Source organism: Lepisma saccharinum, chromosome 24, assembly GCF_977018435.1.
Source record: "Lepisma saccharinum chromosome 24, izLepSacc3.1, whole genome shotgun sequence".
Taxonomy (NCBI): Eukaryota; Metazoa; Arthropoda; class Insecta; order Zygentoma; family Lepismatidae; genus Lepisma; species Lepisma saccharinum.
The window spans coordinates 59,155,396-59,171,024 of NC_139252.1; the positions used below are offsets into that span (position 1 = coordinate 59,155,396).

The 15,629-nt window shown below is 37.0% G+C and overlaps 1 protein-coding gene across 1 annotated transcript; it reads right to left on the reverse strand.

Moving 5' to 3' along the window:
- Window positions 1-308: 308 nt before the first annotated feature.
- LOC145978322 (uncharacterized) lies at window positions 309-9,169 on the reverse strand. Its single transcript, XM_083110880.1, has 2 exons — window positions 1,721-9,169; window positions 309-389 (listed from the first exon to the last, which is right to left on the reverse strand). Exon 1 carries the CDS (start codon window positions 8,324-8,326, stop codon window positions 2,528-2,530), a length of 5,799 nt encoding a protein of 1,932 aa, XP_082967006.1. The 5' UTR covers window positions 8,327-9,169; the 3' UTR covers window positions 309-389; window positions 1,721-2,527.
- Window positions 9,170-15,629: the final 6,460 nt, after the last annotated feature.

Consider the following 15,629-nt stretch of genomic DNA (forward strand, 5'->3'; position numbering starts at 1 on the left):
GGATGCTACAGGAACAGATACTGCCAGCTCTGATGTCGGAAGATGGTACATTTCCCAGGTTTTTTCAACAAGATGGTGAGCCTCCCCATTATGGCATGCAGGTGCATCAGTACCTGGATGAACAATTTCCTGGGACATGGATTGGTCGACGTGGGCCAGTTGAATGGCCTGCCCGATCACCAGACCTAACTCCAATGGACATCTACCTTTGGGGAAACGTTAAGGGTATGGTGTATGGTGTGAAAATTCATGATCTTTGTCATCTGGAACAACGTATCATGGCTGCCTTTGAGCAAATTTCACCAGATACCTTGCTCGGTGTCCACAGACATTGGGAGAAGAGTCTGCACACGTGCATTGCCCAACACGGACAACATGTGGAGCACATTCTGTAACAGGTAAACATCACTTTCAGTTGCCAATAACTTTTCACCAAACGAAGTTACATGAAATCTGATTTCAAATTTGACATCCTGACGAAATTCTAGCCTATGGTCATGTATCACATGACCCACCTATCATTTTAATTAAAAAAAGTTGAATTCAAAATTGCGGAACCAAGATGACGGCCGTCCCCATGACAAACTCCAAAACGTATCCCCCTAGGCATATTTTGTATCGCCCATATCAAATTCCATGAAACTACATCACTGCGGATTTTACAAGGGGTGGCAAGGGACTTCTGATACACCCTGTAGTACTATTTACTAAAGTTGGTAATAAGCACATTTGCTCGATCACTAAAGAGATAATCATTTGCTTGTTGCTTGTTTAAACAAGTGTTCGGTTGCCAGAAAACTAATTTTGGTTATTCCAAACTTTTTCCTCTGTGAAGAATTAATAGAATTTTCGATTAAAAATTGGTTTTGGAAGAAAATTAATTGGTAATTTTGATGATTTTGCAAATGTAACAGTTATTTTGCGAAATAGTCCTGGATGCTATTTATATGGGATGGAAAACTTTCTGATTTTGTCACCCCTCTCTCCCAAATCTAGGCTCCAAGTTACGCCCGTGGATTAAAGCATAAACTTATCATGATCATCATGTTTATCATTATGCCAGCTGAAATTTAATTATCAAATTATACTAATTAGCACAAACCCTGCAATAGAATTTAGTTTCATTGGTTGGAATCTAATTTACCGATCAACAATAAAATATGATAATTACTGCCAAATTGAAAACAGCCAATTCTATATGTTTCCCAATAGTTTGTATTAGGGCTGAGCTGATGCATCGGAAAGTATCGGTTGGAATTTATTTACCAAAACCTGCCGATACTTTCCCGGCATTTTGATCTTTCACTGACTCCGCAAAAATGTTGCGGGACATTTCGTGAAGTCTAATTATCCTAAAAATTATGCAAAATTGCAAGTTTCTTTGTATTCTACACCAATTTTGTGTGAAAAAATGATTTTTTGATAACATAACATGTAATTTAATATTCAGGTGTAATTCTTGAATATTTTAAAGTGGAATATTTACACACAAATGTTAATCAATATTTTCCACAACTTTTAATTATAATTGTAATATTCATTACAATTTTCAAGTATCTGTATCGGTCAGAGTATCGGTTCAAACTGGTATCGGCTCAGCCCTAGTTTGTATATTTTTCAACTCAAGAGCTTGTGCTGCTGCATATTGTAACGTGCAAACCCTGATTTCACATCCTACATTATAAACTTATCATACAAATGCAATGTAGAGAGTACTCACCCAATTTCTTATTTTGATCTATTTCTTATTAGGCACTGATGCTGATATCCTTGAATTTGTAACTGTTGGTTGTGAAGGGGTTTTGTGCTGTGATTAACAGTTAGGAACATCACACAGCTGTTTCCACAATGTATCTTCTTTTTTTTCAAGATCCAGTTGAAAATTGAGTAAGTCATTTTATTTGTAGTGCAGACAAGACCCAGCAGATTTTAATATGAACATATCACAGCTTTTATGAACACTTAGCAACTGTTGTCAAAATTAATATCCTTATTTCACAATAGTAAATACCATACATAGGAATGTATTACATAATTCCTTGCTTTATATATAAAAAAACTTACATGCAACTGACTATATAGTATTTGTTTTGTAAAACTTTACAAAATATACACCTTCTTCTCTGACTAAAATTAATGACCACACAGTAGTGTAATCGTACATCACAATATAACATAGTTTTGATTTTGTGAACAGTTATGATACAAATGTACAGTTCATTACCACTTGTTACAAGTTAATTCGAACATTATTTATGCCACAGCTTAATAAAATCTTTGTGTAGATTAGTTTACCTACAAAGAAAATGAAATTGGACAGCACCTAGGTCAGCATGTTTAGGAATCACAGAATATAATCTTCACTTGTTTTTAGCACTATGAAGTGCCCTCTCTTGGAGATAATTTCATATTTTTCCATTTATAAGTTGACTTGAAAGGATAAAAAAGTGGGAAAATTGTAATATAGATAGCGACACATCAAAGTTTAGATAATCTCATTATAATCTTATCAAATTTGTTTTTTTCTTCAAACTCGGTTCTTTGCTATTTGTTCTACTACTTCCTTTTCTTCTTTTGTTCTTTGAATGTTCCTCTCTGCCAATTCTTTACCCCTTTGCACTTTCAATAATACTTCATATTTAAATGTTTCAATTGTTGTGTCTGCATATGGTATCATTATGTCTAGACTTTGCTGCTCTGCTTGCACATACCTCTCAAATATTGTCTTCAAAGAATAGAAGTCTGCTTCCAAGTCCTTCAGTTGTTCAGATGCTTCTCCAGGTTCACAGGTATCACATGTGTCCTTTAAAAATTCTCCATGTATTCTCTTATATTCATGATACAGCTGAAGAAATTTTAATCGGAGTTTGTCATACAGGGCAAGGAATGTGAATTGTTCAATAAAGAATTGTCTAGCACCTGCCCTTTTGATCCTGTTGCTTGGTATTCCTGTCTCATCTTCATCCTGCAATAGTTCTTTTGCCCTGTTTCTTGCCTCCATTTCTTCTGCTTCTTGCCACACCCCTGGATATTTGTCTTCGTTACTTTCCTTCTTCCTGCATTCTCCTGTCTTCCTTTGTCCGACTTTTGAAAACTTATTCTTTCTTCGCCAAGACTTCCTACTTGATGACCCTTCTGATTTCGACTCTTCATTTCTCTTCTCAAGGTTTCGTCTTTGGGAGGAATCAGAATCACAAGATGGGTGTATTGGTAAAGGTGTTGTACAGTGATGTTTGTGAAAATTCTGAGGATTTGTTTCTTCTTGTTTTGTTGATTTTGTATTTTCTGTTCTTGCAATGCTTTCATCATATAGCGATTTCTCACCTGCAATTTTTGTTACAGCTAGATCAGGACTTAAGATTTGAAGTAGGATTTCAATCTTCTTATAGCAAGGATTGTTTGGGTTTTTCACCAGCATCGCCTGTGCTAAATCTATTGGAGATTTTCCATCTTGAGATTCAATACTTAAATTTGCCTCATTACTTAATAGGAGTAGTACGGTACTTAGATGACCCTCTTGGATGGCATAGTTCAATGGCGTCCAGCTATCTTCATCCAATGCATTGACATTGCCATCATTTTGCAGCAATCTTCTGACAAGGCTCACATTTCCATAAAATGCAGCAAAATGCAACATTGTCAGTCGGTTAGTGCTGGAAGTAGCACTTGCAATAGCTATGGGAATAAGTTTATCTATTTTGGATTGAGGAATTCGATGCCTGACAGCATTGAACAGTTGCTGTGTTGAAGATAAAACTTTCCTCACCGAAGTGTCTCTTGCATAACAGATTGGTGTGCACTTGTCTTTATTAATGGCATTTATGTTTGCTCCATTTTTCAACAATACACACACTGTGTCCAGATCGTCGTTGTTTACAGCATCATGCAATGGTGTCCAGTAATTTATGTCCACTGCTTCAATCATTGCACCATTTTCTATCAACATTTCTACAACTTTAGCATTGCCATATTGGGCAGCTAAATGCAATGATGTGACCCCAAATCTATTTGTAACAGTAACAACTTTACCTGACCTGACTTCATAAGCAGTAAGCATATGTTGAGGATTAATTGTGTCCCCAGTTTCTATACATACACGTATACACATTAAACGCTTAAGAATGTCAAATATTTGGTCATCATCTGGACCCAAGACTGCAGTGCATGTTTTTAATAAACCTATACACAGTATATATGCATTATCAAAGTTGCCTTGTGCCATGTATATTGAAGCAATATGTTCCCAGATTCTTAAAGTACACGGGTGGCAAGGTCCAAGACGATCTAAGCATATGTCAATTGATTCTTTATCAATTTCTAGTGCTTTGTCATATCCACCTTGATTAAGAAATGCTTCTGCTACATTATACTTTGCCATAATAAGAGGTTGGACATCATTTGTGTTATCTGCAATTTCTGTGTATATTTTGATTGATTGCTCATACATATCATGATTGTAGAGTATATTACCTATGATAAATTTAATCTCTCTAATTTTGTCAGGATTTGGAGTGTGCAAATATTTATATATGTTTAGAAACTCTTCAAAAATTTCTAGGGCTCTCTCAATTTTACCTTGCTTGAGGAATATGACTGCCATTTCATTTTTTATTTTCCATGTGTCCGGATGATCAGCATGTGAAGGTAGTTTGTGTACATGCAACATCTGCTGATAAATGCCTAGTGCTTTGTTGTACAGTCCTTGTTTATCAAGTGCATTTGCTATTTTCATTCTTACTTTCAACACTTGAGGATGAGTATTACCACACTGTTCAGTAGTTTTCTTAAGGATCTCATTGTAGGATTGAAGTGCTTTCTCATATTCACCTCTATCACAGTACACATCAGCTTGTAGAGATTTGAGTTTCATTACCTCTGGATGGTCTGGGCCAACTTTTTTCTCCATTTTCTCTATTACATTTTGGTAAGCTTCAATTGCTATCTCATAGTTCCCTAGGCGATAGTGTAAGTAAGCTACACTCAGTTCAAGATCAGTAATACGATGATGATTAGGAGGGAAAATGTGACAAAACATATCCAAGATTTCCATATGTATTTTGAATGCCTCATCATAATTGCCAAGACTTGAGTGCACATGGCCTATTTCTTGCCAGATTTTAAAAATGCGGATAGGATGGGAGCTATAATTCTGGTTTTTTACTTCTAGCATCTCCTTGAGTGCCTCTTGTAATTTCCCTTGCCTGCGGTGTACTCTGCCTATGTACGTTTTCACTTTTAAAGTCTTCTGATGTTGTGGACCAAATGTTTCTTCATAAGTTTTCAATACTTCCTCATATAAATTAAGAGCCGTGTCATATTCTTGTTGCAAATCATGAACTTTGCCCTTTTTTATCTTTACTGCTAAGACATCAGGGTGCGTTGGAGACAAACACTGTTGGTAATTGTCTAGGATCTCTTCATACATATCTATTGCCTCATCAAGACTATATTGTGAAGTGAGCATTTTGGCCATACTTTTCTTCATTGTAATGACGATGGAATTATTATCTGCATCTGCTCTTTTGCCAAGTATTTCCTTGTACATTTCCAACGCTTCTTTTACTTCACCTTTGGCATAGTGTATTTCACATATATAATCTTGTACTTCCAAATAATGCTTGTTATCTGTGCCAAAAGAATACTTTATTTCATCTAGAATTTCCTGGCACAACCTTAATGCTTTGTCATGTTCATTTTTCATCCAAAGGAATTTAATTTTCATGATTTGCATATTAAAGATATCAGTATATTTACAATTGAAATGTCTTTTGTATGCTGTAAGAATCTCTTCACACATTATTAATGCATCATCATATGAACCTTGTTCAATTAGAATATTGCAAACAGTTTCCTTTATTTTCAAGGTACAAGCATGATTGGTACCATATATATCCACAGCTCTCTGAAGCAGCTCTTGTATAATTGTGAGAGATTTTTCATATTCTCCTTTGCTGCAGTATGCATTTGCAACTTCTTGTTTTAGCATAAATATTTCAGAATTATTTGCACCAAAAAATGGCTTAAATTCTTGTTCCATTTTTTCACATAAATGTAATGCTTTTTCTAATTCCTGTTGTTTAAGAAGTATCTCTAAAATTAACTGTTTTATCCTAAAGATCTCCAAATATCTACTACTATAGACCTGGGTGTACTTTTGTAGAACTTCTTCAAAAACTTCGTGTGCCTTACAGTATGAGCCTTGTTCAAGAAAAACTAGAGCAAGTAATTCTTTTGTTGCCAGAGTTTGAAAGTGATCAGTACCACAAATCACTACCAAATTTTTAAATACATCTTGTAACATGTTCAGTGATTTGTCATATTTACCCTGGACACAGTACGCTTTGGCTAATTCCCGTTTAATTTGAAAAGTTTTAATGTGATTAGCACCAAAGATGTGTTCACTTTCAGCGAGCAAGGCCTGATACAAGTTGAAAGCCTTATTAAGTTTTTCTTGTGCTAAGGCCATAGTAGCTAGGTTTTGTTTTATTCTGAAAATGTCAAAATACCTATATTTGAAAAGCTTACAATGAGCCTCCAAAACCTCATCAAGAATTTCTGTTGCTTCATTGTATAAACCTTGGTTGAAAAGAACACTGCCAATTTTTTCTTTGGTCTTTAATGTTTGAATATGGTCTGGCCCATGAAGATCCAACAGCCTTTTCTTCAATTTTTGTAACAGTTCTAGAGATTTTTCGTATTCACCTTGTTTGCAATATATCTCTGCTATCTCTCGTTGTATGCAGAAGATTTCAAGATGATCCCTCTCAAGAACTTTCTCACTCTCTTCTAGAAATTGTTGGTAAAATTTCAGGGCCATATTATATTTACCTTGTAACAAAATTATTTGAGCTTTCATATGCTTTGTGGCCAAAGTAAGGGGAAGGTTAACGTTAGGATTGTGATTGGCAGTCTCTAGGAGCTCCTCACAGATTGTTAGTGCCTCATCATATGAGTCTTGATTGAAGTGAACACCAGCAATGTATGATTTTATTATCAATGTTTGAATGTGTGTAGAGCCATAGATACGCGTCGATCTTTTCATCAAGCTTTCTAACATTTTCAAAGATTTATTATGGTCACCTTGAACGCAGTATACTCTAGCTATCTCTGATTCTAGTGTGAACGTTTCAAAGTGGTCTTCACCAAGTACTTCCTCAAAGTTGAACTGTACTTCTTGATACAATTCCAGTGCATTGTTAAATCTCTGCTGTTGAAATAGTACAGCACCTTTCTTCAAATTTACTCTAAAAATATTATAAAAAGCATGCATCTGATTGAACGTGCAAAGAATCTGTTCATAGATTTCAAATGCTTTTGTGTAGCAACCTTGCTCATGTGCAACATCAGCAAGACTTTCTTTTATTGTCAAGGTGTAAATGTGTTCAGGGCCATGAATTTTAGTTGAACGTTTGTGCAAGGTTTGCAACATGTCTTCAGCTTTTTTGTAATTGCCATATTGACAAAGCATTTTGGCTATATGTTGTCTCATTAGTAATACTTCAGCTTGATCTGAATTGAAGATATGTTTGTGTTCATCATGCAGGCATTGAAAAATGAGCAATGCACTTTGATATTTGCTTACACTTGCACGGATGACAGCTATGTTATATTTCAGTCTAAAAATATCCAAAGACCTAGAACTGAAGCACCGGACATAAGTCTGGAGAATTTCTTCATACAGTTTCAGTGCTTCATCAGATGAACCTTGTTCAAAGAGAACACTGGCAGAACCACCTTTTATTGTCAAACTGATGATGTGCTCAGTACCATGACTTTGCACTGATCTCTCGTATAAATTCTGAAGTATTTCCAGAGCTTTTTTATATTTGCCTTGTGCACAGTATACTTCAGCGATTCCCTGTTGTATGTGGAATGTGTCCAAATTGTCTATACCACAAGACTTCTCTAAATCTTTCTGCAACTGTTTATACAAAGTGAGTGCTTTGCACAGTTCACCTTGTTTGGAATATATGTAAGCTATCTTCGCTTTAATCTTTTCATTTTGGAGGTGATTAGAATACACAAGCTCTTCAAGTACATTTAATGCTTTGCGATATGCTCCGGTTTCCAGATGGATATAAGCTATGATCTCCTTTATTGCTAAGGTATCCACGTGGTCAGAACCGTAACTTTCTATTAATATTTCTTTAACTTCTTCCAGTATTTTAAGAGCTTCATTATGTCTGGTTTGTACAAATAGTTCATTAACTTTGCGCAGGTCATCCTGAAAGCATTTGGAAACATCCGATTCTAATATTTCTTTCAAGTTATCATGTCGATTGTGGTCATGTACATAAAAGTAAGTTTTGGATATGAAGACATCCATCTTTGAAAGTTTTATCAGTTGAACACAAATTCTTTACTCTTATTTACACTTAGAATAGCAAAAGTCCTTTATTTTTATTTTGTGCATTCTATGTTGGAAACATTGATACTTGCATTACCATGGATTGCCAATGCTCTTCATGGTTTGTTTTGCTATCCTACAGAAAAGTAAAATACTATGGTGTTTTTTACATTCCTACATATTTAGCTAAGATATTCAATTCACAAACACAAATCATTAGTTTTCATCAAGAGCCATAAAAAGGTTCCAGTGCGTTGTGCCATTGCATACTGTCACACAAAAAGCATTGCTTACACTCATGACAGACAAACTTAATAAGCGATTAAAGTATGTTAAAATAATGATGAATATGCAACTGTAAAACTGCTTAATGCACACACAGGACTGTGTATCATGGTGTTAGAATCCTGACTGAAAATCAGATTTGAATGGTTCTTCTAAATTGTTTCATGTTTTTGCATGAGTATTTAGATAAGTTTGTGAAAAATGGTACCTGTATACATTAATTGATTGAGTTTTCTTGTGGAACGCATCTTCCATCTCCACACCACATGGTTAAAAACTACATGGAGTATAGATTCGCCACAAGGATCACGCACTTTAACCTTGCAATTTACTTGAAAGTAATGGGAAATTCACAATTCACTGTGCATGCAGCAACAGGAAAATCTACACACACAAACACAACGCTAATACTTAAATCCACACTGGTGCCGCTAATTAAAAGCACACACCAGAACTACATATGCTTCATGCAACATCCATGGGAGTGTCTGTTAATCACGAAAGCAAGCCTCAACGTTCCCGTTGTCACTTCGACGTGTTCCGGTAAATGTACACGAACGCGACAATCAATATTGATTCGAATAACCTTGGTCTCGAAATGTGCCGGTTGTGGGGAGTATTTGCTGCATTTAGTTGGAAGGAAATGAACAGCGGAAGGGGGTGTAATTTGGCCTCGGATGACCGACGGCTAGCGTTAGATTCTGCCTGGCTCCAGCGTTGCTACAATGAGAACGCAATTTCCGTTTCCTCTGTACGGCATTTACCTTCGTCTACAAAAAAATTGAAGTGGTTACCGCAGAACTTCAGCAAAATTATGGTCGCGAAAGGGGGAAAAAAAAGTTCTGGAAATGTTTTCAAAAAGGTGCTGATAAATTGCCTTCATGCAATGCTCTCTTTCTGCGTTTTCTGTATATAATGCGCGCGGACCGCAGAGAGAACTCTGGTTCTGCCGAGCATTCTGTATATAATGCGCGCGGACCGCAGAGAGAACTGTTGTTCTGCCGAATAGGTTTTTGTTGAAGTTTGTGTTTTCTCTCGCGGGTTTTGCTAAATTATCTCGGGAACTATTGGGGCTGCAATGATTATATTACACCATTTTGTAGCGCTCGTTCTGGTCTACAAAATGAGACTATAGGATTTTATGTAGCTGCTCAAGAAAAGTGAAAAGCATTTATTCTTCTGTCCAATGTTTTAACAAAACATGAAAGAAAAGGGTGGGAAAAGGTGCTCAAGCATCAACGGGGGTGGGGGTAAAAAGGGGAAAAATGCGCTAATCTCACGAAAAGGTGCAAAAAGGTGCAACAAAGTTTGTTCATTTTACTTGATTTCATGTCCTCAAATACATATCTCAAACGATCGGTATGAAAACAGCTATAGTTTTGGAAAGGTGCTGCAGCTTAAAATCCCTTCCCTAATCATTACCATTGATCCACACGGATATCTGGCGGGGTTGTGCGATGCGTGCCACTGCACAGGGTCTCTCGCTTGTGAAATATTTATATAATTGAATATTTTATTCACATTAATTTCTTGTGCAAACGTGATCACATTAGAATTTCAGGGGTGCCTACCCCCCCCCCCAAGGCCAATGGCGCATCCCACCCAAAATCATGTCATGCGTCCCCCCCAAAAAATCATATCATTCGCGCGCTCAAACCATATCGTCATCCACACAAAGTATTTAATTACGGCAGCGTGTCTACCGAAAGTAACTTTCTTCTTAGATTGACTGAACACTATACTTGATCTGCCCTCCGCCCTCAACAGGGAGCCCATCACTCAAGACCGCCCCTAAAATCGTTGATCATAATCGAGAATATCGCTTGTCTTGGAATGCAGCTATAGTATAAAACTTTCACATTCACCTCATTAGAGCACCAAACATGCATCCTAGGAATACAAGAATGCGAGCGAAGCGAGTAAGAAAATTTTTACATCCATTTCTTTGCAGGCTTTCAACAATATAAATTTAATAGGATGTCAATACTTCCTTAGTCTTTTCCAGCTTCTCCTTTGGCACGTTCGGGGCGAAAACGTGTGGATACCATATCGCTAAATATAGTCTCCAAAATTTAATGTTCGAACTCTCTCTCCACTCTCTCCAGAAATCCCTTGACAATCTAAGATTGAACACTTTATCAAGAACTTTCTATCTTCTTCTAAATTTAATACTCAATCAATTTTAGACTTACTGAAGAATGATTATTGCCTCCTCCAAAAAAATAATTCTCAGTCTCCACACCAGAATTTCCGCAACAGTCTAAGACAATAGCAATACACAAGAACTGGATATCCCCTCAATTTAATGTTCAATCCCCCGCTAACTAAAATACCCGCCATAATCTAAGACCTAGAGTTGGATACTGTCCCCCCAAAATTTAATTCAGAATCCCCCCAGAACCCACATGTCAATTAAGGCTTAATATGTGAAAGTTTGATATCTTCCCCTCCCCCCCCCACCTTCGACAATACTCTTAAACACTTTCTTTTCTTCATCTAATGGGTTAATTATGGTGCATTTAAGGTGTAAAATCTTTACATATATTTTCGAAAAAGATATAAATGTTGAATTTTATATTATTTGAAGGGAAAAAATCCCCCCAAAAACCTCGAGGGCGCAACTTGCGCCATAATCCCCCCCTGAGGGCACCCCTGATTAGAATAGAAGAGAGAAAAGAAACTAAACGAACATTAGTGATACAGCTCCATTTGTAATGAGTGTACGTAGGAAAGCGAAGTTTCAAACGGGGATGAGGAGATCACTACAAATCTGCTCTAAAAGAAGATTTCTGTCAAAATGCAGTTCAATTTCTTGTTTGTGGCCCCAACCTTCCACTTATTTCCTGTCATAAACTATTGTTCGAGAGGGTATATGCACCATTATTCTTTGTGTTGAAGCTGAGAGACACCAAATTTGAGGGAGTGCCGGCTCCGTGTTCTTGAGGCAAGATGAAAATAACAAAATTTATGGTATTCAATACAATCCGAAACATGGATTTTGAGTCACAAACACTATGCATAGACAATGTGCTCATATAAACTGTATCTTCAGTAAATTTTTGGGAATAATACTAGATCAAAAATTAACGTGGGAAGAACAAATTAACAACATCTGCAGTAAACTATCATCTAATCTATACCTGCTAAAACAAATGGCTGAATATAATTTAACAGAAATTAACAAATGCATATATTATGGACTAATTTACCCCTATGTTGAATATGGCATAATAGCTTGGGGTGGATCATTTTATACCTAATAATACTGTCAGAATACTGAGACTTTAAAAGAGAGCACTTAGAATAATGTATAAACTAGGCTGTAGGGAATATTGCAAAGAGTTATTCAGGGAGATACAAATAACGACAATATACCGTATCATGCCCAAGGCATGACTCGAATCCGGGACCCCGGGCGCCATAGTCCGATAGCCTAATCATTTCATAAAAAGGGCCCGAGTATGAAAGAAGCTGGAAAGAGCTTCTTTCAAGCAAATGCCATCTGCGATCTTCAGCGGATGTAAAAAACCGCTGATACGAATTCTTCCGGAATCGCAGGAAGATACTGCAAACACCGTTATTGAGAGACGCGGTCTCTCAACGGCCGAAGTTCGAATTTCGTTTAAATAGCTCGGGAGAATATTTCTTAGCCCCAGTCGGTATCTGAAATCTATCGCGTGCACAGTTAGTGCCTCGGAATTATAAGAGTTGTTGAACTAAGAAAGTTATGGCGTGATTAGTTGTTACCGAACGTTACCAAAGGAGTTACAGCGAGGAGTAGTACAATATCGGAAAGGAGTTTTATTTCAGAAGAGTTCACGAGAGTTTCATCAACGAACCAGCGAGTCGATCGTCACTTCCAGATCTACAGGTAACGAACGTTCCTCTATCCTTGTCTTTCATTCTCTCACACCCTTGCCAGACCAGTCAATTGTAGTGTTTAAAGTTAATCGTGAGTGTTGTTCTTATTTCACGGGGCTAGCCCCCTTGCTTGGTTAAGTGTAGACGTAGCTTTTCAGAGTTATACCCCCTCTTACGATACACCTCTCGCAGCCAAATAACTTCGAATATCAGGCTTCACATAGCCTATCTACGATCCCTTAATTTAAATCAATCGGGACTTTGTACGATACTCCCTAAACATCTACTAGGCTACAGATATAACGTTTGTTCTAAATACTGGAAGCATGGCTAAAAATAACCAATTACACAACCACAATACAAGGGGGAAAGATAATTATTACCAGAACCAACACAGACTCAATATCTCAAAACAATCACCAATGAATGCCGGGAAAATATTCTACAACCAGCTGCCTCATGACAGCTCATAAACAAATACAAACAATAAAAAAATATTTGACAGAGAGAGCTCTCTACAATATCAGAGAATTCATGGAACAAGACAATACAAGGCCAGGGTACTAAACAATATGTCTTTTAATTGTATTCTTATTTCAATCATGCAACAATGATAATGTGTTTTTATTTTTATTGTAGTGTAATGAAGTGTATTTTTCAATTTTTGCTTTGGTGTAGTGATGTAATGTACTACACAATGTTTCTTCTTTTTTGTTATGATGTACTAAACTAATTATTATTTCATTATGTATCTTGACGTTTTCCATGCCCTTTTAATCAACGGTCAACGGAAGGAAATAAAATTCAAGAGGATGGACAGTGGCAGGGCAAATCGTCCCTGTTGGCAACATCTAAACTGTGACAAACTTGCCTCAGAATATGTACAAATTCAATGGGATTTGAATTAATAAAAGTTGCAATTTTTCATGTCTACGGAGAAAAATTTACGCAGAATTCGGCGAAACAATAATACATGCATAATTCCCGGAATTCAAGGAATTTCTGTTGAGTAGCCACCACGTGGATGCAACAGAGATCCACCGCGGTCAAATAGTTTTCACTCTCGCATCTGGTGCGGGAGGTTCCAGGTTCGATCCCTGGTGTTGACTCAGCATCATCATGGGAACTGGGGAACCACTTTGACTGTACGTGCTGACCACGTGACATCCAATGAAAAACCACCTGGTAGGCCTTGGTTGGCTTTTGTGCGTGGAGTTCAATTTTAATTTTACTGAATAATTTTAGCGTTTATGAGGAGCCCAACGTGGCTTTTTTATACACTCTATAATGCTACTTTCCTTCAGCCGATTTTTAGTTTTTATCAAAGGAATCCACGCCTGACATTTGAGCGTAACGCGCTACAAAACTAGAGACTCCCAGATCCGGACACTCGCGAAGCATGTTTGTCTCATCACCATTTCTTCGTCGTCGCGATTCATCCAAGAGGTATAAAAACAACGCATAATAAACAATTTAGAAATGGAAATTAGGAAATGTCTTCGTGAAACGTGCAGAAGTCGAGTACATCAATTCTCATAATATCATAAGTATAGTTTGTTATAATTAGACTATCAAATACATCTTGATTAATTTCAAACAAGAGAAGCTTCTTTCGGCGCTGTCAGCAGATTTGTAAGTACATTGCAAATATAATACTTCGATGGAAGCTGCACGCAGTACTGTTTCAAACGATAATGAATTGACTGGAAAGTTGTTGGCAAAATCTGGAAAGTTCCTTCTATGGGAGGAATTTTCAGGAAGTAAAGATAATAATCTCCAGATATTTGTTTATATTTCAGCTTCTGATTTATTATTTTATTTTTATCGAGGAATGAAAAGAAAGCTTTGTGGAAAATAAAACAGAATTCTCTCATTCCGTTTACTTTGTTAATGTCCTTTGCAGAGCAATATATCTGACAGACTGAAGATTATTGCAAGATATCTTGAAGATGATTAGGTAAATTTCAGTTTCAAAATCTTATACAATTAATTAACAATTTCTCGTAGATTAGTGTATCCCGTAACATTTGTGACTTGTGTTTGTAGATGTATTTCAAGTCTGATTATATGAAATAGCAAATGTAAATTCGGCTCTTTTAAATAAAATAGCCACGCTTATGTAATCAGAATAAGGCTTTTGCGCTATTCAACGGAAATGCCCATGCTTGGCCTCCCCTGTCCGGTCGACATTTCGGAATCCCGCGCACCCCTATTGGTGCTAGGGGTGTGCTGGACAGATTTTTCTTTGTCGGGACGGGAATTTTTTTAAATCCCGACATTCGGGACGGAAAATGTTCGAAATTTCCCGAAGCTCTGGAAATCTCGAATTCTACACGTCATTTTCACCTTAAGTGATTGTTTTTGATTTCTGGAATAAAAACTAATAATTTCCGATAAGTTCCAGACACTGGCAATGCAGAAACGTCGAGAATTAACGACTTTTTAAAATGATCATTCTGTATTTCCCTACTGCTCGGGATCCCGAAAAGTCGGGAACGGGACGAGATTCTTTTTCCCGATCCCGGTCCCGTTTTTTCGGGGCCGAGTCTGCTGCCACGCACGTGTCAGCAGTAAGAATAAGCGTCAAATTTGCTCCTGCCACGTAATTCGTCTGCTAAAAGGATGTTACAAATCTTAAGAACAGATGAAGACGAGAGAGAAATGCAAGTTTATGATTAGTGGGAATGAATGTACAGGTAATTTAGAACCTTTTTCTGTGGAAAGCCATTATTTTAATGCTAATAGAACCTAACCTAACTACGAGAGCATTTAGGTTTATTATTAGAAGAATGCTAAGGGACCTAATCTTAAAACATTTTTGTGAAAGTAATCGCTACAACTTCACAGTATGTGTTACAGACGTAATTGCATACATAGCATGATGAAATCACGATAAAACAAAGACAGAGTCTACTGCCACGCGCATCTTTTTTGAGGTTCCAGCAGAAAAAGAACGTGACAGCAGACACTACCTTTTTTCGGGATCCCGCACACCCCTAGTCTTAACAGGAGAACTCACTATTAATGAAATGGTTCTGGCAACTCTGATGTAGCCTTGAACACACTTGCCGGTTTCTTTATATGCGAAACTTTTCGCAGAACCTTACCAAGAGTTGTGCTCATCTGGTCTGGAGTT

Excerpts from the sequence above, each read along its gene's own strand:
- LOC145978322 (XM_083110880.1), bottom strand. The coding sequence starts at position 8,326 with ATGGATGTCTTCATATCCAAAACTTACTTTTATGTACATGACCACAAT.